The 25,524-nt window shown below is 44.2% G+C and overlaps 1 protein-coding gene across 2 annotated transcripts in view; it reads right to left on the bottom strand.

Annotated features, from left to right (window-relative positions):
* Positions 1-1,380: 1,380 nt before the first annotated feature.
* Positions 1,381-25,524, bottom strand: part of TBXA2R (thromboxane A2 receptor) — a 137,009-nt gene continuing 112,865 nt past the window's right edge. For both annotated transcript variants that reach the window (XM_069977893.1, XM_069977894.1), the window contains exons 2-3: positions 23,623-24,585; positions 1,381-2,552 (exon numbers count right to left, since the gene is read on the bottom strand). In XM_069977893.1, the coding sequence (XP_069833994.1) occupies positions 2,283-2,552; positions 23,623-24,444 (1,092 nt within the window). In that variant the 5' untranslated portion in view covers positions 24,445-24,585 and the 3' untranslated portion in view covers positions 1,381-2,282. The remainder of the gene's footprint in view (positions 2,553-23,622; positions 24,586-25,524) is intronic.

Genomic DNA, 25,524 nt, shown 5'->3' on the forward strand with positions numbered 1-25,524 from the left:
TACAATTGTAGTCTGATGAGATACTCACTGCCACCAAGACAATGCTGTTTAATCTATAGACATCATGTTATATATCAATCTGCTCAGTTTTTTTCTGCTCTATATCATTGTTAAGGAGTCCAGTGGGCGGTATCACTCTATGATAGGGTCACTCACTGGACTTCTTAAGGCTACGTTCACACAGAGCAAAAGGGGCGGATTACGCAAGGAAATATTTCCGCCTGAAATCAACTGACGCTGAATTCCGAGCAGAATATAAGCAGAATGCAAGCAGAATCCCTGCGTATTCTGCTAGGAAAGTGTTCAGCTCGTAATCAGCTCTTGACAAATTCAGCGCGGAATACTCGAGGAATCCGCGCTGAATCCGCATGCATTCAGCGCTGAAATTCAGCGAGTATTTGGCGAGTAAACTAGACTATACCAGAACATATACTAGAATCCTCCTCCCCCCCCTTTTCCCCATTTCCGCGCTGATTCAGCGAGTAATTTCCGCTTGTATTACGCTTGTATTCCGCGCTGAATCCGCGCTGAATCCGCGCTGAAACAGAAAATCAGAGCCCCATTGATTTGTATAGGCTTCCGCTAGCGGAAGAATGAACATGTTCATTCTTCTGGCGGAAAGCAGATTAGTTCAGTGCGGAAATTCCACTGTGTGAACTGCAGAGCAGAATTTCCATTCAACACAATGGAAATTAGCTCTGCACCTATTTTAACGGCTGAAATTTCAGCGCTGATTCAGCGCAGAAATTCAGCTGCTTTTGCTCAGTGGGAACGAGCCCTAACATCGAACCATCAATCAATAAATTCATATTCAAAGTCATATTGAATATTTTCCCCTAATGCGACTCTGTACCCACAATCTGCCCCCCTCAAACTGCTTGTACCTTTGGATAGCTGCTTTTAATCCAAGATCTGTCCTGAGGTCCGTTTGGCAGGTGATGCAGTTCTTGTCCTTAAAAACAACTTTTAAACTTACAGCCACCTGCCCAATGGCCAGGGCCTAGATTGTGTATGCATTAGGCTGGCACAACCTCTCTGTCCCTCCTCCCCACCCTCTTTATCATTAGGAATGCTCCAGGCAGATTGTCTCCTATTCCCCACCTGTGTCAGCACGGCACATGGGCTGGATCGTTAAGGCACCTGTGCAATGTTCAGCATGGAGAAAATGTTCCAGTGACATTCCTAATGATGAAGAGGGTGGGGAGGAGGGACGGAGGGTTGGTGCAAAGTTAGATAACAGATACTCTAATCCACGCCCATTGGGCACGGGGCTGCAAGTTTAAAAGTTGTTTTTAAACTGCATCACCTGCCGAATGGACCACAAGACAGATCTTGGATTAAAAGCAGCTATCTGAAGGTACAAGCGGTTTTGGGGGGGGGGGGGGGGGGGCAGATTGTGGGCACAGAGTTGTTTTAAATATATATATTTTAGGGATGGTCCGAAACTGCAGAGGTTCGGGTTCGTATGAACCCGAACGCTTGGCATCAGATTCCTGCTGTCTGCTCGCTCCGTGCAGCGGGTGGATACAGCAGGAAGACCGTCTGGAAAACTGGGATACAGCCTATGGCTATGGCTGTATCCCAGTTTTCCAGGCGGTCCTCCCGCTGTATCAGCGGGAATCATTCCCAAGAGTTCGGGTTTGTACGAACCCGAACCGAATAAACAACCGATGTGTAGAAAAGATACGGGGGCACTCACCGTTTAGATGCGTAGACTTTTATTTCAATACAGGTTAAAATTTGACAGGTTCATCTGTAGCAGGCTAGGACGCCAACCACTATTCACACAAGTTATGACAGCCGTTTCACACGCATGCACGTTTCGTCTGACGAAGCACACATGCGTGTGAAACGGCTGTCATAGCCAGTCCAAGAGGGTACTAGAGCCTTCTCCAATTGTACAGTTATTCCCCCCAAAAAACATTCTTCCAGTCTAATATTTTAATCATTTACATGTACGAGTATTACAATTACACAAAGAAAATTTCATTTATTTCCTGCAACTTCTTGGTGCATTATTATTATTATCATCATCATCAATCATCATTATTATTATTTATCAGTGAATGAAAAACCTGTTGTGAACTGGGCCTTGGACTTCACTGACACATATGGAAATTGCAGAATATTTAGAATTTGTATTGCAAACAGTAACTGTTACTTGCAGTAAGGGCTGAATAAAGCATTTCTCAGAAATCAAGACCCCCCATTTAATGTGACTATACCATTCATACTATTAAGGTAGTTCTGTATAAGGAAGTAGGGGGATGACAATGCTAGACTTAATTAATGACTGATTCCTGAGTGTACTTCCGGCGTAGGGAAGTGGTAAGTGTAGGATACAATGATACAATTGAGGGACGAGAATTCAGGCTGGGGTAAATTCTCTTTAAAACCGCTCTTCTAAATAGGATATAAACCCACGGATCCAAGATCTGATTCCATGTAGCTACTCGAAGAAATATTAAAAGCAGTTTCTCTGTTTCTCTGGGGATTTCTCTATCCATCAGGTCATTATTGGGCCGCTGAAGAACTGTTTGTGCTATAAAAATCTGAAAAATATACAAAAAAGATAGAGATGAAATTTAAAAATAGTTATATACTTCCATCAGTTATACTCAGCCCTATTTCGCTGGGAAAAAGCAACCCACAAGCAACTTAGCATTTTAAAGGGGATTTAAACAACACAATGCCTGTCCTCAGATTGTGCACGCTATTACAATTCAGCTCCATTCATTTCAATAGAATTGAAAAGTAAAACCCACATCCAACCTGAGGACAAGAGAGGCCCTCTTTCTAAACAAAAGCAGACAAGTTTTTCTAGCCAGGATAATCGTTTTAAGAGCCATATAACGTGGACTTATCAGAATCAGGCTAATTCTGCAGATTGTCGCTCTGTGTAACAGAGACAACGATCAGCTGATGCAGGGCTCCAGATGGCGACCAAAATGGTCGCCAATGCGACTGATATCTTGCAAATGGCGCCCAGATTTATTAATCTGGGCGCCATTTGCGACTGGCCCCGGCGGCGGCTGTCTCTTTAAGGACTTCCGCACGCTGCACCGAAGCACGTGGCGCCTCTGCGGCCGTCCGTCCAATGAATGACGGACGTGCTGGATGACGTGTGCGGGGACACGCTTCTCCAGTGACGTCATCCCGCACGTCCTTCATTCATTGGACGGACGTCCGCAGAGGCGCCACACTCCTCCAGCGGCTCTCTCCCGCCTCTCCTCACCCGGCGGTTCTTCAAGTGCACCCCAGCGGCACCAAGATTGTGGATAGTGGGTGAGTACAACCGGAGGGATGGCAGGGGTGGCGGCCGGCCACTAATCTGTGTGGGGGGACCGCGGCCTGGGCGGCTGATTGGTAGTGTCTGTTGTGATGGCGGCCAGGTGCGGTAGTCAGTGTGTGTGTGAGGGGGGGTTATGTATAGACTGCACAGTACCACTTCCCTCAGTGTGTGTGTGTGTATATACACTGCACAGTACCACTTCCCTCAGTGTCTGTATGTATACACTGCACAGTACCACTTCCCTCAGTGTCAGTATGTATACACTGCACAGTACCACTTCCCTCAGTGTCTGTATGTATACACTGCACAGTACCACTTCCCTCAGTGTGTCTGTATAAAAACTGCACAGTACCACTTCCCTCAGTGTCTGTATGTATACACTGCACAGTACCACTTCCCTCAGTGTCTGTATGTATATACACTGCACAGTACCACTTCCCTCAGTGTCTGTATGTATATACACTGCACAGTACCACTTCCCTCAGTGTCTGTATGTATATACACTGACTCAGAACCTGACTTGTAGACCACCTCACACATTCTAGTGGACTGTATATTGTTGTCAAGTTGCAAGCTTTTAAGTTCAAGTTCAGAAGAGTAAGCCTCATTAAAAGGCTAGCCAAGTGAAACTGAAGTACTGAGTCAGACTGTATATGGTTGTCAAGTTGCAAGTTTCCATGTTGAACGTTTTCAAACTAAGGCCCCGTTCCCACTGAGGAAAGGTAGCGGAATTCCGCGACGGAATTGTCCGCCGGAGAATGCCGTTAGCCTCCCGCTCATAATGGGAGTCTATGGGAGGCGCGTGCTCCTGCTCTGTACGCGCTGAAGAATGAACATGTTCATTCTTCAGCGCGGACAGGGCATGAGCGCGCGCCTCCCATAGACTCCCATTATGAGCGGGAGGCTAACGGCATTCCGCGGCGGACAATTCTGTCGCGGAATTCCGCTCCCTTTCCTCAGTGGGAACGGGGCCTAAGAAAAGAAAGAATCTAAAGGAGGATGCTGCTGTGGCCTCTGCACACAGTAAGTCCCATTTAACATAACATTAATTTTACATGTTTTAAAATGTTGGCGACCAAATATTCTATTTGGCGCCTAAATTTTTCAGGTTAGGAGCCAATGGCTCCTAGGTAAATTTTTTAGTCTGGAGCCCTGTGATGACAATAATCATCGGCTGATTGTGTCGTTTGCTTTGGACCTAAAATCATTGTCAGTCGACCGCGCATCGTTGCCAACAGCTAATGAATAGTTAATATCTAATTTGTCAATGTGCACTCTATGGTATGAAAATCCTAAATTAATCACATAATTATGTGCACCTTTAGTGACTTCTACCTTACCTTAGATTTAATACAACCATACAATACTGAGTTTCATGGTTTTTCCTCTTTTTTAATAAATTGTATTTTTAATGCTTTATAATAAAGATTTATTTGCTACTGAAACTCAGTATTGTGTGGTTGTATTTAATCAACAGCTGATGAATGTATAAAAAAATAAATAAATTAAGTATATATGTCACCTCTTCATGCTACCCACAGCTGTTGCTGTGACTTCAGACCACGGCCAGTGATTGGCTGAGCAGCCTGTCACTTCAGAGCCTGACTGTCTGCGGGGAGAAGCCAGGAAGACAAAGGGGAGTGTGGAGGGGTAACATATATACTGTTATATTACACTTTTTTTTAAAGATATTTTATTGAAGGTTTCAGTTAAACAATACAGGCAATATATTAAACACATTGTAAAGAATAGTTCAAATTAAAAACAAACTAATAGAGTGTTCCATTGGTAATTGTTATAACATTATTGTATAGACAGATTAAAGCCAATACATGGAACATTGTCATTCACTGTGTAGGCCGAGTATGTTTGTTACTTCACACAATCAGTGCATTGTGCAAAAACCAAATGTGACTTAACCCTTTGAGGACCAGGCCCAAAATGACACAGTGGACCGCACAAATTTTGATCTTTGCGCTTTCGTTTTTCCCTCCTCCCCTTCTAAGAGCTGTAGCACTTTCAGTTTTCTATCTACAAGGCCATGTAATTGCTTATTTGTTACAGGAATAGTTGTACTGTGTAATGGCGTCTTTCATTTTACTATAACATGTATGACGGAATCCCAAATATATTATTTATGAAGATATAAATAGGTGAAATCGTAAAAAAAAGAATGCAATATGGTAACGTTTGGGGGGTTCCTGTGTCTACGTAATGCACTATATGGTAAAAGCGACATTATACTATTATTCTATAGGTCAGTCCGAACACAACCACATGTAGGTTTACACAGATTCTCTAATGTTATATATATATTTTTTTTTTATGAAATCCTTTTTTTTGGCAATTAAATATTAATAAAGTGGGCCTATTGTGACTCTTATAACAGTTTTATTTTTTCACCTACGGGGCTGTATGGGGTGTCATTTTTTCCGCCATGATCTCTAGTTTTTATTAATACCATATTTATGAAGATCGGACGTTTTGATCACTTTTTATAAATTTTTTAAAATATATAATGTAATCGGTAATCCGCGCACTTTTTTCCCTCTTTTCGTGTACGCCGTTCACCGTTGGCAATGACGCTTGTTATATTATATTATATTATACAATTACGCACGCTACTGTATATTATATGTTTATTTATTTTTATATGTTTTATTTATATAATGGGAAATGGGGGTGATTTTGACTTTTATTGGGGGAGGGGTTTTGGGGTAGTGTGTTGGTGTTTTTAACTTTTTTTTTATACATTTTAAGTCCCTTTAGGGGATTTGTACATTGATTACTTTTATTTTAGACACTGATCATTGCTATGCCATAGGCATAGCATTGATCAGCATTATCGGCAGTCTGCTCATTGAGCCTGCCTGTGCAGGAGGACCTCACGGAGGCAGGTGAGAGACCTCCGGCGGTCCGTTTTACCAATCGGGACTGCGGGGGTCCCGATCGGTAAGTGACAGGGGACTCCCCCTGTCACTTACACTTAAACGGCCACGGCTTTTAAGGAGTTAATGTCACGCTGCAACGCGATCGCTGCAGCTTGTCGTTAACGGTGAGGTGCCGGCTGCTGATTGCAGCCGGCCCCCACCCCATAGCTCAGGACGTACCGGTACGTCCAGGGTCGTCTGGGGAAAGACTTCCATGACGTACCGGTACTGTATGTCCTAGGTCGTCTAGGGGTTAAAACAAAGGACCAATTGAATGTTCACTCAAGCCTGAATAATTTGGTCATGGGTGGATATTTATTCAATCCCTCTTATTATTTAAATATCTTTCTAGGCGATAGATCAGATAGATCAGATGTTGTAATTTATAACATTGGAATGCTGACAATTATTATAGCCATCAATATCACTTGTATTGGGTTTAATAGTTTCACTTGATGCTTATATAATGGTATTATTGGTCTGCACCACTAGTTGTCAGTATTGCACAGTATATGGAGACTAATATGGACACTACAATGAGCTGATTTTTTTTGTATTTACACATGGGAGGACATTTAATAAGGAGTATAATGTGTGTGACTTTTCTAATGAGGATTGGTGTATATTTTGTTCCAATATCTTGGGACTGATTTATTAAAATGTGGCACTGCCATAGTGAATGCATCTAAGTAAAGAGTTGCAAAAAATGTGCAAACATATTCTGGTCTTGACCAGATGTAAGCCTGCTCTTGGTTGTGCAACTTTTTTAAAAGTTGCAAATTACAAATTGGGCACTAATTCCAGAATTTGTGAACTTTTGGGTGAATACTCAAAACAGGCAGATTAAAAAAAAGTTGCATCTAAAACATATTCACATATTGAATACTGGTTCATAAATAGGACATAGACCAAAAATGGACGAAAAATTCTATTATTCACCTAACAATAGGCACAAAGTTACTTTGTATCAGTGTGTTAGCTCAGGCGTCTCATAGATAATTTTGTAACAATACTTATTACCACCATCAAAACACTTTCTTCATGCTGCATAGAAACTCTGTGTCAGGGCGTTTGTCAACTGTCAGCTTTCTCTGATCCGGATGCATAGTTTTAGCTTGTAGTTTAGATCAATTATATGGAGGCTTGCTCTAGCTTACAGTTTTGCTCCAATTGTATGCTTATTTTACACAGCTCCCACCTAGACGCACTGTACACTCAGAGCGGCCCCCTATAAGTCATGGGCCCCCAGCCAGCCACCTATCCTGCCCAATGGGAAAGAAGACTTTGGATGGAGCTAGTTTTGGGCTGATTTTTTGTGAGAAGATGTATAGTTTTTATTGATATGAGTTTTACTTACATATGACTTTTTGATCTCTTTTATTATGTTTTTTTCTTAGCTGGATTGATGAAATACAGCAATAATGATGCTTTAATTTTTTATTTTACAGCGTGTACTGTGTGGTATAAATAATGATTTTGCTTTATAGGTTTATTATTGCAGACATGGTGATACTAAAGTTTTGTGGTTTTTTTTACTGTTTTATGTAACCGTTTATATTCTATGCATTGTAATTTTATTATTGGGGAGGATTTTTTTTTTTTTTTTTATTGCAAATTTTTTGTACACTAGTGCACATTAACCAGTGGTCTTATAATCACTGGTACAATACCCTGCATTACTACTGCAGTATATTATATCTGTCAGCATTATGCTGCCTCAGGCATGGCTGTGGAGAGGCATATACATGGTCTTCAGAAGACCACCAGGATTGCCATGGAGATGATCGGAAGCCAAAACCTCAACATGGGACTTCTGATGGGTAAGTATAATGCACTCACCTCACCAGAACCTGTTACATGCTGCTTTCATGATTAGAGTCAAACAAGAAGTGGGACTGTGGTTGAAGCGCTATAATACATCTTCACTAATACAATTAGATACTGTACGCGTATACATTAAACACAAACAAAATGTACAAACTAGGTGGTTATGATTATTTACAAGTGTTAGGGATGAGAGATGGGTCACCCCTGTTGCGCAATGCATTTCCCTTGTTCTGTAGCGACAAGTTCCTAAGGGAATAGGAAGAGTGTTGATAAATGTTTGGGATATGCCAAAGTGATGTCCGGTCTACTCTAGTGTAGAGATCAATTGTCCCTTCCTTGTGGCCTGCTATAGGTTCCTTAGATGCTTGATAAGCCCGTTCCAGGATATCAATGTATCAAAATGTTTCCCTGTGCAGTGTGATGCGCTGCGGGGCGTGCACTGAATCCGGTTCGTAGTCTCACTGGTGCTGAGGGTGATGCCGTTTGATAGAGTGTGGTCCGTGCTAAGGAAGGCTAGTCCACGTGTGTGGGCTTCTGCTACTGAGTCAGTAGCAAAATCAGTAGCAGAGGCCCACACACGTGGAACGGGCTTATCAAGTATCTAAGAAACCTATACCAGGCCACTAGAGTAGACCGGACATCACTTTGGCATATCCCAAACATTTCGCAACACTCTTCCTATTCCCTGAGGAACTTGTCGCTACAGAACAATGGAAACGCTTTGCGCAACAGGGATGACCCATCTCTCATCCCTAACACTTGTAAATAATCATAACCACCTAGTTTGTAAATATTTGTTTGTGTTTAATGTATACACGTATATCTAATTGTGAATAAATATACGCTATAAGATGTATTATATCGCTTCAACCACTGTCCCGCTACTTGTTTGACTCTGTTTAGAAGCTTAGAACTGTGGGAACTCAAGACCCATAAAATCCACAGGTTCCTCGACCCAACCGTAGGATTTGCTTTCATGATTAGACACTTAGGGGGAGATTTATCAAAGGGTGTAAAATTTAGACTGGTGCAAACTACCCACAGCAACCAATCACAGCTCAGCTTTAGGCAGTGCTGAAAGGAAAGCTAAGCTGTGATAGGTTGCTGTGGGCAGTTTGCACCAGTCTAAATTTTACACCCTTTGATAAATCTCCCACTTATTCTAAACCTGCCATAAAAAGGTAACATGTAGTGACCACCGTAAAAAGCTGTATCGGCAGTTACAAAGGTGTTAAGGTAGAAAAAACATCTGTTAAAAACATTTTAACACACAATGCTGAATAATTGTGGTCATCAGATACAATTTCAGTCTATTCATACAAGTCTTCGCTAAATACAGATGTGAATGCCACGCTGTGTGATTACATATTTAAGCACAATTTATCACAATTTTGCATTCGTATTAATTATCTTAGCACTAGAGATGAGCGAATAGTGAAATATTCTATAATTCAAAATTCGATTCGAATAGCTCCCGATATTCGGATACTTGAATAAATATCGAATCCCATTATAGTCTATGGGAGAAAAATACTTGGGACCTGGAAATCAATATTCGACCACTAGGAGGTCACCAACAGCACAATGAAACCTCATGAAATGATGCCAACACCTCTGGAATGCATATAGGACAGCAGGGGGAATGCTGAGCGAACATCCCAATGTTTGGTTCGAATCCTGAACATGAAAAAAAATAAAATGTTTGTGATCGATTCATGTTCGCTGTGCATTCCCGAAAAAATTACGAACATAAAGTAAAAGTGTACTTTTCGGTCTAGCGGTACGCACTTGTGTATGTATCAGTAGTAGCAAGATAACAGGTATTATCCCGCAATCACAGTATACAGCCGTACACCAGACATATGATTGTTTTTTAAAGTATAAAAATGAAAGAGCCATTCAACTCCATTACAGGACGCAGACTGCACAAATTAGTAGTAGCAAGATAACAGGTATTATCCCACAATCACAGTATACAATCATCAGTAGATGTCTGAACACACTGCCTGTCTCACAACAGCTCCTAAATAGATGGTTTTTATACTTATAGTCCTGCCTATTCCTAGTGCCCCCCCCCTTGCATGTTTATTGGCTGTAAAAAAGCACCAGCATCGATGAGAGCTCGAATTGAATTTTTACTATGTTATCATTCGAATATTCAAACGCAATCGAATAGCACAAATAGCGTACTATTCAATCAAATAGCTATTCAATCAAATACTATTCGCTCATCACTACTTAGCACCAATAATATTTTTGTGTTTTTATTTCTACTCTGCTTCTGATCCCTTCTTTTATTTATTTGTATAATCTTCATTAAATTTTGTAAATAAACAAGATCACAAACAAGATTCAGCAGTATCACAGCTCATACAGCGGCCGGAGAGTGGGACAGGAGCTCCCAGTGTCACAGACCCACATCTGATAAAGAAGGTGAAGATGTTGGATAACAAGCAGCACTGACAGTGTGTACTGACTGTGCTATCCATATCTGTGTGGTCATTGTCCCTTTGCCACGCGGCTGTGAAGCACAGAGAGTAAACTGATTTGGAGCTCCTAAATAGAATGCATTCCATAAAGAATGCTGATGCTGGGAGCTCCAAGCTCCAGTCCACAGAATACTGTCCATGTGAATGGCCCCTAACCTACTGGATCTTCTTCCTGCTTTTACTGTTCTGTGTCTCCTGCTTCTACCAGGCTACTGACCTATTACACCTGCCTCACCTCTGCCCGTATCCCCAATGCTTAGCTTCACAGCTGTATGGCCTGCCTGGTCAGCCATTAGATTTCCAGGGCTACTCTTAGAGTAATGACCTGGTGTCCTCTAGCAGCAGAAGTGTAGCTTCCGTGCGATGCACGGGCCCCTAGGGGCCACTCCGCTGATAGGTGTTGTTACTGGCAGGAACCGGGGCAGCTGCTGAGCAGAGGATTGTCATGGTTTTGGCACGAGGGCAACACAGCTGAGAACTGGGCTCCTGACTGAGCGGAGGCTGGGCATGCGATTCTTCGTTGTCCTTAGTCAGGGCACCAATTATCACACCAATGCCAAGGTTCAGAAACAACGGTAGTTGTATATTTATTGTAACGGTGGTAACTAATAGCAACAGTCTCTCCGGATGCAACCGGGAATAAGACAATCTTGAATAAAGCAGAGTAATGGGTGATGCTGCAATAGGCTGTAGGTGAGCGTGCTGAATGATGGGAGTAGTAGTGATACTGAGGATAAGTTGCTGGGTGGAATGGAACTGAAATGAATACTTGCTGTTGATGATTAGAGAAGATGATGAGAGGAATGACTGAAGAACAGCACCCAGATCTGGAGAATAGATGAGAATCTTGAGAACTTGAGACAGGAACACAGCCAGGAACACTTCTGGTAATGCTGCAGCAGATACCGCAGGGTTGCGGCCTTGTGACACAGGAGCAGCAGCAACACACAACCTATCCCGCCCTGAAGGTGGGAGACATGACTGAGCAAAACAGGAAGTCACATGGTATTCCCCAGCCAAAGCTCGATGACCATTGGAGTTACCATGGAAGCAGGGGCATTCACGTGACATCCAGCCATTGCATCATCACACCATTAGGCATATACAGTGAAATATACATGAGAAGTACCATACTTGAACACTGGGGGGGCGACATAATACCATTAGGCACTGATAACTGAATATGCATACAAGAAATGAATGGAATAGCAGACCTGAACACTGAGAGGGGTGACACAATGCACACAGTTTGCAGTGGACCACAGCTTTCCAGAACAGGACTAGTTATAATAAAGAGGTAGATACAAACTAGTGAACCTGTTCTGGGCCACTGCATCTGCATCCTGGAGGAGAATAAAGGGTGAATACACTTGTACAGTGGTAACTTGGTTTAAGAGTGTTTTGGTTTAAGAGCTCACAGTTTTTGCTTTGGTTTAAGAGCTCTCTGTACTGGGTGGAAGGGCGAGTTGGGGAGGGACATGGTCTGCATAGCGGGGTCTACAGCACTGTATTCTGACCCAGGAAGTCTCCCTCACCTTCCAAATCATAGCAGATCCACTTCAGGCTGGGGCTTGCATCAGGGGACAGGACTGTGGAGGTAATCTCTTCACAGCTGTAAACCCTCTCTCCCTGGACATAGAGCGCTGCATTTATGTGCCCACATATGTCCTGCTCATTCCTTCATGCTCCCTGCAGTCTCTGTCAGTCCTGATTGGTCCATGCTGAACACACACCGCTTCCCCATTGCGGTCATGTGACCACACAGATCTCTGACAGCAGCCCTGCTTCTCTATTCTAGCCTGTTGTACTACGCTCTTGTATTATGGGGATCTGTCTACAAACTGTGGCTGTTTTTCAGGTTTATGCACTTACTAGACATTATACTCCACATGCTAATTGCTATACTGTACAGTAACTTATAATATCACATATTCAGCTGTTTATAAATGTTTGTTTCATTAGTTTTACATGTTATTTAGAATATAAAATCATTATTTTTGGGGCATGGAACCAATTGTCTGCATTTCAATAATTTCTTATGGGAAAATTTGCTTTGGTTTAAGAGTGGATTTGGATTACAAGCACGGACCCAGAACGAATTATGCTCGTAATCCAATCCAAGGCACCACTGTATTTGCAAAAAGAACAGCTGCAATAAGGTTTATGGTCATTCAGAGATGAACGAAAAATCTTTGATTTAACCTTAAGGAACAGTGTGGATCACCTGGAATAAGGACATGTACAGTCTGTAGATGTTGCAGCTAATTTTGAGCTTTTTCTTATAGAGCAGTTAAATGAACATCATTTTTACAATATAAACTATATAAAATGTATGAAAATGAAGAAACATGCCCCTGTAACTGCAGACCTCAAAATCAGTCATATGATTGTCCTGCTTACTCAGAAAATGTGGTATTTACTTTACTGTTATCAAGCTCTTTCTGCACTTAGATGCCAGAACATTTATTGTCTATATATGGATAGAACATTTCGTTCTGGAGCCTGGTATTCATTGCTGGAATGACTACACAGAAGTGCATCTGGATTTGTTACCTAACACATGTGGACAGTACACATCATAAATCCATACTCATGATGGAAATATCAAAGAGTGCTTTACTTATTTGTAGCTCAGAAACAAGCATGGTTTTATCTGGTGTTCTGTTACATTATATTTAAAAATTTATGTAAAAGAAATCAAAATCTAAAGTGAATAAGAAAAATAACAACTAATCTAATGTAAAAAGAAAAATTTAGGTTGTAAGCCCTCACAGGCAGGGTTCTCACCGCCACCCCCCCCAAATGTGGTTTATTGTTATTTTCTTCATATTACATTATGTGTACATCCTGTATGTTAACCCTTCATCACATGTACAACACTCTGGAATCAAGGGCACTTTTAAATTAAATACATGTATAGTGGCTCCCGGGTAGTTTCATTGTGCCCTCCAGTAGGTAGAGTTGACCCTCTCAGTATATAGGTCACCATCTGCACCAGAAGGTACAGTACCCTTTAAGTATATATGGCTGCCCCCTAGTAGATACACAGCCTCCCATGGCTGCCCTCCAGAGAATACAGTTCCCCCTCAATATATAGCTCCCCTGTCTGAAGAACTGCCCCCATAACAGAGTAAATTAATGTTTAATAATGTAATAACCCCCTTAAATGTGCCCTGTCATTAAAAACAACTTTGCATATCCTGACAGATACATCAGCATCCAGCATCTCTATAATTCACTTAATTTAAAATGTTTTCTGTGTGTAATTCAAAGTTATAGCAATGGCCACTAGGTGTCACTGTTTTAGCTCCCCTGCTTGTTGTCAATGAATGCTCATTAACCCCTAGGCGACCTAGGACGTACCAGCACGCCATGGGTGCCTGTCCCCAGAAGACCCTGGGCGTACCGGTACGTCCTGTGCTATGAAGCGCCCTCCGGAGCGGAGCACACTTCATAGCAGGTGGGGGCCGGCTGCAGAGAGCAGCCCGACTCTCACTGTCATGAATGTGCCTGTGCGGAACTCCGTGCGCCTCTTGGCTCGTGCTGCACGCTTGAAATGGCGCTGATATTCAGTGTTTTTGTATGTTTGTGCGGTGTCCTGGGCCTTGTCTGAACACTGGCCTATTTCCTTCTGTGTTCAGCCACACCCGCCTGAGATACTCCTGGCCATTTCAGAGTTAACTCTGATGCTGGTTAGCTTGTCTGGTCAGGTTGCTCTTGCCCCAGGTGTTCTGAGGAGATTAGGGGTCTGGTCCAATCAGCTCCTGCACTGGACCTCTGGTCTCCTATGTAGTGTCTGCCAGCCTGCCTCTCACTGCCGGATAGTGAGCTTGTCTCAGCCTGCTTCTGCCTCTGTTTAGTTCTCTGTTTATTCTGACTATTTTTGCCTTGTATTCTGACTATCCCTGCTTGCTGCCTGCCCCTGACCATATTGCCTGTTTATTGACCTTGCTTGTTGGATTGTGTTTTTGTACTGCGCTGCCCGATTGTTGTGACCCGGACTGTCGACCATTCTTTATTGTGTTTTGTCTGTCTGTCTTGTCTTTGTGTCCCACCAAGCCAGTACAGGGACCGCCGCCCAGTTGCTGCCCTAGGGTTTAGCCTAGGGGGGCAAGTAGGTAGAGTCAGTGGGCGGGGCTGAGCTTAGGGTGCACTGTCTCTGTGTGTCTGGTGTCACCGGTTCCTAACAGAATATCCGGCCAAATATATATACTGCCCCCTCTGGTGCCATGGCTACTGTGGAAGATCTTGCTACCTGGGTGGAGGGGGTGTCAGGCCTGGTGGTCCAACTGGCAAACCAGATAACTCAGTTATTGGATTTAAACCTGGTGGTTAAGATGGAAGCGTTGTCTTGCCTGGTTGATGATCTTGCTAAACAGGTTCAAGCTTTGTCTGCCAACCAGAATAATGCTGTGGTAGCGCCCCCAGTGGTGGAAAATCCTAGAAAACCGGTCATGTTGCTCCCTGATAGATTTTCTGGTGATATGGAGAAATTTGAGTCCTTAAGGGGTGCTTGCATGTTGTTTTTTCGGATCAATCACTTCCCTTCTGAGCAGGAGAAGGTTGGTATTGTGGTCTCACTGCTGCAGGGAGATCCTCAGGCTTGGGCTCTCAAAATCCCTCCTGAGGCAGAGGAATGGAGTAGCTTGGAGAAATTATTTTTGTCCCTGGGTACTATATATGCTCAACCAGATCACATGGCATTGGCAGAGAACAATCTACTCTCTCCGTCAGGGTAAGCGACCAGCAGAGGAATATTGCTCTGAGTTTAGGAAATTTTGTGTGATGACTGCTTGGTGTGAACCAGCTTTGAAGGCTTTCTTTAAGCAAGGATTGGCAGAGGCCATTTAGGATGCCTGGGTAGGTCACCCAGATCCTCCAACCCTTAAAGAGACCATGGCTTTGGCCATTTCTATTGACCGCAGACTACGAGACAGAAAAAGGGCGAAAGCAAACTCTGACCTCTTCAAACCTTCCGCTTCTTTTCCTGCTGAAAAACCTTTATCCTCCCCTGACGTCTCAGAGGAGGAACCTATGCAGCTAGGAGTATTGAATGTCAGGACCAGACAAGAATTCCGGAGACATAATGGCCTGTGCTTTTACTGCGGGAACAGTGGTCACTACATCAGCCATTGCCCCATCCGTCCCCAGCGAGCAGAACATCATCAGCGTCCAGATGGCTACCAGGAAGGTCATCTGGGCGCACAGGTAACCATTGGTGAAATGGGCATACACTGTTCCTCTGATAAACCTGCCATATCTGTGCCTGATGTGAATGAAAATTGTGGTGATGATAACTCTGTCTGTAGCTCATCTGTCTCTATCTCAGAGTCCTCCGCTGACGAGTGGGAGACGGATAGCGATATTGCTAGTGACATTCAAACCTGTGTGGTGAGAGGTAATTTTCCACCTACACCTGATTTATCAAGTGAGGGTCCGGAGGCCCCTCATAAAAGGGGGGGTACTGTCATGAATGTGCCTGTGCGGAACTCCGTGCGCCCCTTGGCTCGTGCTGCGCGCTTGAAATGGCGCTGATATTCAGTGTTTTTGTATGTTTGTGCGGTGTCCTGGGCCTTGTCTGAACACTGGCCTATTTCCTTCTGTGTTTGTTCAGCCACACCCGCCTGAGATACTCCTGGCCATTTCGGAGTTAACTCTGATGCTGGTTAGCTTGTCTGGTCAGGTTGCTCTTGCCCCAGGTGTTCTGAGGAGATTAGGGGTCTGGTCCAATCAGCTCCTGCACTGGACCTCTGGTCTCCTATGTAGTGTCTGCCAGCCTGCCTCTCACTGCCGGATATTGAGCTTGTCTCAGCCTGCTTCTGCCTCTGTTTAGTTCTCTGTTTATTCTGACTATTTTTGCCTTGTATTCTGACTATCCCTGCTTGCTGCCTGCCCCTGACCATATTGCCTGTTTATTGACCTTGCTTGTTGGATTGTGTTTTTGTACTGCGCTGCCCGATTGTTGTGACCCGGACTGTCGACCATTCTTTATTGTGTTTTGTCTGTCTGTCTTGTCTTTGTGTCCCACCAAGCCAGTACAGGGACCGCCGCCCAGTTGCTGCCCTAGGGTTTAGCCTAGGGCGGCAAGTAGGTAGAGTCAGTGGGCGGGGCTGAGCTTAGGGTGCACTGTCTCTGTGTCTGGTGTCACCGGTTCCTGACACTCACCATTAATGACAGGCTGCAGCGATTTTGCTGCAGTGTGTCATTTACCCCTTAAACGCGGCGCGACCGCTGCATTTAAGTGTGACAGAGGCAGTCCCCTGTCACTTACAGATTGGTTTCTTACCTTCCTCCGTGCGGTCCGATCAGCTTTCTGCTCATTGAGTCAATGAGGCAGGCTCAATGAGAAGAGCGCCTATAACACTCATCATGGCATAGCATAGCATTGTACAGTGTCTGAAATCAAAGCATTGCAGGTAAAAGTCCCCCAGGGGGACTTAAAATGTGTGTTAAAAAAAGTAAAAATGTCTTTATAAATACCCCAAAGCCCCTCCCCCCTAAAAAAGTAAAAATGTTTTTATAAATACCCCAAAGCCCCCCTTTCACATTATATAAATAAAACATAAAAATGAATAAATAAATAAACATATAATATACCGTAGCGTGCGTAATTGTCCGATCTATTAAAATATAACAATTGTCATTGCGAACAACGTAAACGACCGAGCTACACAAATATGGTATTAATAAAAACTAGAGATCATGGCGGAAAAAATGACATCTCGTACAGCCCTGTGGGTGAAAAAGTAAAACCGCTATCAGCGTCACAATAGGCCCATTTTATTAATTATTGCAAAAAAAAAAAAAAAAGGATTTAATAAAAAAATTATATATATAACATTAGAGAGTGTGTGTAAACCTGCATATGGTTGTGTTCGGACTGACCTATAGAATAATGGTATCATGTCGCTTTTACCATATAGTGCATTACGTAGACACAGGAACCCCCCAAACGTTACCATATTGCATTCTTTTTTCAGATTTCACCTATTTATATCTTTATAAATAATAATTGTGGGGTTCCATCATACATGTTATGGTAAAATGAAAGATGCCATTACAAAGTACAACTATTCTTTACCACAATATGAAAGATATACAAGACAAGGGAGGCACACTATGGGCTATGTACAGCACATGATGGGCACACTATAGGTTATGTACAGCACATGATGGGCACACTATGGGCTATGTACAGCACATGATGGGCACACTATGGGCTATGTACAGCACATGATGGGCACACTATGGGCTATGTACAGCACATGATGGGCACACTATGGGCGATGTACAGCACATGATGGGCACACTATGGGCGATGTACAGCACATGATGGGCACACTATGGGCGATGTACAGCACATGATGGGCACACTATGGGCTATGTACAGCACATGATGGGCACACTATGGGCTATGTACAGCACATGATGGGCACACTATGGGCTATGTACAGCACATGATGGGCACACTATGGGCTATGTACAGCACAGGGAGGCACACTATGGGCTATGTACAGCACATGATGGGCACACTATGGGCTATGTACAGCACATGATGGGCACACTATGGGCTATGTACAGCACAGGGAGGCACACTATGGGCTACGTACAGCACAGGGAGGCATGAGGAACCAGTTTCTGCACATAAAAATATAAAACCCAGCAGATAGTTTATGCAGTGTGTAGAGTCCTTACCAGCATGTCAGGTCTCAGGCCGGCTCTGGAGCACACAGAGCTGAGGGGAGGAGGGGGAGGGGCGGCTGTTCTCTGCTGTAGCTCTGTCCCTCCTCCTCCTCTCCGTCCACAGACATGTCGGCAAATACAGACTGCCCCTCAATAAGGAAGTGTGCTGCTGAGGCAGATAGTGCACCCCTGCCCCAACTCTCCTGTCCTCCCCCTCCTTACAGATGAAAATCTCCCCTGCGGGCCCCCCTTGATGACGGGCCGGGTCGCAAGTGCGACCTCTGCGACCTCTATAGCTACGCCACTGCAGCTATCTGAAGGTACAAGCGGTTAGGAGGGGGCACATTGTGGGTACAGAATCGCTTTAAATGGCTTAGCCTGCGTTCATTAGTGGGCCAGTAGCCGGATCGGCTCCCCACATTGAGATCTCGGGGAGCAAATCCAATGTCAGTACAGCAAAAGGTCTCTGTGAGGTCTCCCGGTCTGTCTGACATCAGCAATTGCTTTAGCCTGTCTCCAACATTTCATGCATCAATGCAGAACATAGTACATACAATCAATGTATTGCTCATAGAATTCCTCTAGGGGGCTACAAATAGGTGTGTAAATATATATATATATATTTTTTTAAAGAGTTGTTAAACATTTTTTATTTCAAATACACTGGTGCAAGAAAGTGCCAGAGATTTGTAATTTACTTCTGTTAAAAAATCTTATCTTCCAGTACTTATCAGTTGCAGTATGACCTGCAGGAAGTAGTATTATTTCTGGAGAGCAGGAGAGGTTTTCTGGGAATTTGCTACTGCACTGGACAGTTCCTGACATGGACAAAGGTGGCAGCAGATAGCACTGTGTTAGGCTGGAGAGAATGCACTTCCTGCAAGACATACAGCAACTGGAAAGTACTGGAAGACTTGAGATTTTTAAATAGGAGTAAATTACAAATCTCTGGCACTTTATGGCAGCAGATGATTTGACAGAAAAAAAAAATTGTTAAAAGCTACTCTGTACCCACAATATGACCCCCCCCAAACCGCTTGTACCTTCGGATAGCTGCTTTTAATCCAAGATCTGTCCTGGGGTCCATTTGGCAGGTGATGCAGGGCTTAGATTGTGTATGCATTAGGCTGTCCCTCCTCCCCGCCCTCTTCATCATTAGTAATGCTCCAGGCAGATTGTCTCCTATTCATCAGCTGTGTCAACATGGCACATGGGCTGGATCGTTAAGGCACCTGTGCAATGTTCAGACAGGAGAAAATGTTCCAGTGGCATTCCTAATGATGAAGAGGGTGGGGAGGAGGGACGGAGGGGTGGTGCAAAGTTAGGGCACAGATATTCTAAGCCCCGGCCGTGTGGCACGAAGCTGCAAGTTTAAAAGTTGTTTTTTAGGACAATAACTGCATCACCTGCTGAACTGACCCCAGGACAGATCTTGGATTAAAAGCAGCTATACGAAGGTACAAGTGGTTTGGGGGGACAGATTGTGAGTACACAGTTGCTTTAAGTTGAAAAGAATAGCTGAGAGCTTAGACTTTGAGGTTGGTTTAGAGATCGATTGGCGTTTTCCCCACCTAAGTATCTATACTGCCAATTCATTGAAAGATCCTTGGTATCTTCTAGAACCCGTTCAGCTTTGGCTTTAGGCCCAGCCTAGATATTAACTGGAAAGCTCAAGCCTCACTGCGTAGTGAATCTATTAGCAAAAAGACGAATGCACTGTAAGTAACCCATGTGAGGCTGTTAGCCATTCATCTGTGTCAGGACTGTATTGTGTACCTTAAACAAACCCAGGCGTCAGTAAAGTTACTGTTTTTCCAACGAATACTATGTAGTGTCCCATTGCCTATGGGCAATTGCTCGCGCGCCTCTTCTCTCCGCCCTGAAGAATGATTCTTCAGTATGGAGAGAGGAGGCATGTGAGCCTCCCATAGACTTTCATTATGACAGGAAGGCTGGCGGCATTCTGTGGCAGAGAATTACGCCACTTTTGCTCCATGTGCACGTAGCCTTATAGTGTAGATTCTTCATGCCCTATCAGGTCACCCCATGGGGATTTATATACTGAGGTGACAGTAGTTTAGAGGAGTTTGATGGTTAGTATTTGAGTGAGAGAGACTACACGAGAGAGAGCCTGGAGATTGTGGGCCTGGAGGCCCGGACCCATTTGTGGGTCACTACATTGAATCAGAGTATGCATTCAGAACTTTATTCCTTTCAGCACACCCCAAGTTTCTCGCAGTGGCTTTAGATTGTAGATTTTGATATTTGCGAGGGCCTTCATCCCTCAAATGGGGATATCAAGAGAGAAAACATAAGCTGAGTCTGGGTCCATAAGTTAAGGAGTGGTTGCATGGTCACAGGGTGTGAGCACCACTGCAGGCAGTCTCCTGCTTGTCCTGTCCAGCGTGGCTCATGGTCGACTTTTGTAAGCAGGGCCAGCCTTAGGGTAGATGGCGCCCTGTGCGAAACCTTTTTTGGGGCGCCCCCCCCCCCCATTAAGGTAACATAAAGCTCCTCAGCCTTCCACCCCTTCAGACAACACCCATCACTCCCCTGCCAGCCATTCACACTACTACCTCTCTGCCATACACACAACTACCCTAACCCCCAGCCATACACACAACTACCCTACCCCCACACCATACAAGCATCTACCCCTCCACTATTCACACAGCTACCTCCCAGCCATTTACACAACTACCCCCCAGCCATACACACAACTACCAGCCCCACACCCAACTACAGCCCCTCACACAACCACCACTCTCAGCTCCCCAAACAACTACCACCCCCAGCCACCCAAACTACCACCCCCAGCCTCCCACACAACTACAGCCTACCAGCAAAACGGACACCCTCAGTTTATTCAGAAATGGCGTGCCATAGCCTCCTCAGCCTCTAAACCAATTACATATTTCCTATACACACAAATCTTTATATAATGTAAATTCAGTACCACTATACCAAGAGCGTATTTTACTGCCATACAGCGATAAACTATCACTAGAGATGAGCGAATTTACAGTACAAAGCAAATCGCTTTGTTAGCTTGGCAATCTGCTTATTACCCTGCTGCTTTTAGAGTCTGTGCCGCTCCACCCTGAGTGCCTGGAAAAGCTGCATCCAGTCCTGGGAAACTTCTCCCAGCTTTTCCGGGCACTCAGGGTGCTGGGCTTTGGACTTCAAAGGCAGCCGGCTAATAGGCAGATTGCAGAGCTAACAAAGCGATTCGCTTTGTACTGTAAATTCGCTCATTTCTATCACCTCCATATTGTTACTGAACAAAGCGCACAGAACAGATAAAACTGCTGTGTCATAGCATAATACCATTATCACTAAATAATAAAAAAAATCAGTAATACCACTATTACAGTCCACTGCCCAAACACCAATATGCTTCCCATAACGTAACCATGAACGGTGGCCAAAGGTGAATGGGATTCCAAATACAGTCCTGCAAGCTGTCTATGCTTTTTCTGTAGCTCCCACTAATGTCTATGGCAGCACCAGAACAAGACAGATAGAGGACAGTACATGCTAGTAACATAGAGGGGTGGCCATTAGGGATGGGCCGAACCCGCCAAGGTTTGGGTTCAGCTGAACCCGAACGCTCGGCATCGGATTCCCGCTGTCTGCCTGCTCCGTGCAGCGGGCAGATACAGCAGGAGGAACGCCTCAAAAACTGGGATACAGCCTATGGCTATGGCTGTATCCCATTTTTTCCAGGCGTTCCTCCCGCTGGATCCGCCCGCTGCACGGAGCGGGCAGACAGCGGTAATCATTGCGGAGGGTTTGGGTTCGTACGAACCCCGTCCGAACTAGGTTCGGATCATCCCTAGTGGCCATATAATAACAGAGGATTGATGGAATGGACGCAGGAGCTGTAGACGCATTATCACTTGTGGATGCCGGCTGTGTTGTATACATGACATACTATTGTAGCAGAGCTGTGTAAGTGTCCTCATAAGTGTTTACAGATTATTGATCATTTTTGGGTGGACAGATAGGAGATAGAGATAGATAGAATACCACAACTAAACACAACACAAAAATAAAAACACATATACATATATGACTTACTTGGTAGACTATTGGGGCTGTATAAGCTGGTGATCAGAGGGAGAGGGGGTGACCTGCAGTCAGAGGAGATGAGGTGATCCCCTGCTGGTGACATGGGCTGCCTTCTTGCCAGTCTGCAGCAGCTGTTATCGCTGGGGGTATATTCTGCTGTAGGCTGCTGGCACAGTGAGATCAGGCAATGCAGGGCTGACATGGGGGATGTGGTGGCTGCTACAGACAGAGCAGCAGGTCATAACCTGATTCATTGTCCCTACATAAAGTTTATCTGAAGACTTTCTATCCACTTGTAGCTGCACTGGGAGCTACAGGAGCAGCCAGTGTGCAGGGCTCCTTGGGAGCTGTCAGGGTTGATAAGGAGCAGCCTATCTATTGCCTGTACGATTTATGTACAGTCTGCACAGGCACTGAGACTGCTTGGAAGCAGTAAAATACATGACTACAGTACAGGCACTAAGTAGCTGCAGGATGATATGTATTACTGCTGCCCAGTCTCACTGCCTGTGTGGACTGTACATAGATCGGACAGGCAAATCATTAGACAGTGCCACAGAATGTGCAATCCTCGACAGCTGCAGCCCAGGTCCCTCTCCTCACACACTTCAGCCCGCACCCTGGCCCTGTTAGGCAGACAGATAGAAGTTAGATGTGCTGCCTGGGGAGGAGGGCACTCCTGCAGACAGGCAGCACGACTTTTATTTCTAGTTAGATATGTAGAGCAGCTCTCTGCTGAAGCGCCCCCTAGCTGGCCGGGAGTGAGGCGCCCTGCGCAAGCGCACAGGTCGCACGCCCCTAAGGCCGACCCTGTTTGTAAGTCATGGTTGGAGGTGGTAGATTCTTGGTCCATAAGAACAAACTCCCTACTTCTTCACCGTTCTTTCAATCTTGCCCCATTTTTCAGTTTTTTGCAACCTTTGCTTTCTTTCCCATTGTCTTAGAGACATACTCCTTTAAATTTAAGGTGGCTCCAAATTTAAGGTGGCTAGGCTTTTCCTAGACTGAGAAAACTGTATGTTTACTGGGGGTACCATTTGCTCTTGCTTTGCGCACTGTGTGGCTCTGAAGCTGCTGTTGTGGTTGTTTTGAATTCTCTTCTTTTCTACTATAGGTTCATTCAGTGGTTTGGATTGTGGACCACTCTACACTTTGGGCTGCTCAATCTGCAGAGATCAGTCTGTCTGTGGCAGTTAGAGCGTTCAGCAGGAGATCGTATTACATAAGGGGGCAGAGCACCGAGCTAGCCAAGCATTAAAAAAAACATTCTGTTATGCCTTAAATTAAGTGTTGACATAAAATCTAAAACATGTGGAAAGCAGAAACTTACCAGTAATGGAAGCCAGCAGACAGTAGCAATTATCATGATCCCAACCAGCTGGACCATCATTTCGACTTCACTGTCTCTGCGTCTTTGGACAGACTCACGGTCATGATAAACTCTGCAAAGGGTTACAACGCTGACAGTATTCAAAATAAAAGAGAGGCAAACAGATAATATACCAGTGAATGAAAATATCAATCCAAAGGCTTTATTCTTCGGATCCTGCAGCAAAGTAAGAAAACACCAGGATTTTGGATATTGCAAGGTGTAATTCCCAATACCCATGATGGGAAATAAAGCTAAAAAGAAGGCAAAGCACCACACCATCACCACAATACAGTATGCTCTCTTTTTCGAAATATTGGCAGAATGTGAAAATGGTTTAGTTATACCAAAAAACCTTTCAGCAGCCATGGATGCACCCAGCAAGAGAGGGCATTGTCCATAAAAAACCATAGATAGTCCAAAAAAGTTACAGAGATAACAGTTTTGATCAAGAATCTGCCAGTCAAACTGGATTATATGTTTGGACACTACAATTGTGCCAGTCACTAATAGCCCCATAAAGTCTGTGACTACCAAACCTCCCAGGAAAATTAAAAAAGATGACCTTGAACGACTTCGAGTTTTCTTAGATGCACTGACTAGGACACAAAAAGCAAATAGGTTGGAAAAAAGGCCAATAATGGAGAAGATTGCGGAGAACCACAATGAGGTAATAGGCTTTTTTCCACCAACAGAAGAAGTCATATTAATATATCGGAAGCAGGAAGCAACAGTCGACATAGTTTCTTTTACTTCCATTGTGGGGCATAGACTTGTTTTCATTCTTTTTTCAATAGGCACTGGCTTCTCTGAAGAAGATTTCTTATATAAAACAATGTATACCAGAAGCTAGGAGTCCAGTATTTTCGCAGAATTCATCAGTCTGTCATAATTTCCAATTTTATTCATGTAGGGCTTCATAACCTGAAAGACACAATGTATCACTGAAATAAGGTCACTCTAATTGTTATACTAAAGAGGCTTTTACATGGGTGAAATACACTGCAGATTTATAATAAATAAGACTTAATGGGTAGCTTCACACATACCGTATCGCACTAGATCTTCTGCTTTGGACGGAGAAAGGAATCCGCCCGTGCATAGAATGGAGTCTATGACACGGGCGGAGACGCGCACCCGCCGCTATCCGCGACCGGGCGCGAAGGACGGATTACGCAACAGACTTTCCGTCTAAATTACTCAGTGTGCACATACCCTTAATGCTGTGTTAATTCATTTAGTCAGATCTGCTGTGGATCCGCAGCAAAAAATCCGCTGCGGTACGGTATAAGTGAAGCGACCCTAAAGCAAATCTCACATCTGCATGTAAATTTATGTAATTGACATCACGTTTATTGTGGATTTTCCCTTTATTCAATGGGAAGTAAAAAAAAAAAAAAACTACAATAAATTCCACAGCTAAATTTACACTAAGGGTACTATTACACGGAACGATAATCGGCCGAATTGGCCCAATTTGGCCGATTATCGCTCTGTGTAATAAATGCAACGATCAGCCGATGACAACGATCATTGGTTGATTGTTGATATAGGTTAGACCCTATTTTCGTCGGGTGCCGACCGCGCACCGCTGCGTGTAATAGCGGTTGCGTGGCCAGGCGACTAACGATATACATTACCCTGACAGGCCGCTGTGAAGCTAGAGCGCGCACGGGACACCGGGAGAAGCGGACGGCAGGAGCAGCCCTGGAACGTGGATGGGTAATGTATGCCAGTTTAGCACGGGCTGCAAGGACATCGGTAACGATGTCCTTGCAGCTTTTGTCAAACGATTATCGGGCCGTGTAATAGGCCCAGTAAACGAGCAACGATCTAGCAGATCGCTGCTCGTTTACAGGTATT

The sequence above is a fragment of the Dendropsophus ebraccatus genome, chromosome 7, assembly GCF_027789765.1.
Source record: "Dendropsophus ebraccatus isolate aDenEbr1 chromosome 7, aDenEbr1.pat, whole genome shotgun sequence".
Lineage (NCBI taxonomy): Eukaryota > Metazoa > Chordata > Amphibia > Anura > Hylidae > Dendropsophus > Dendropsophus ebraccatus.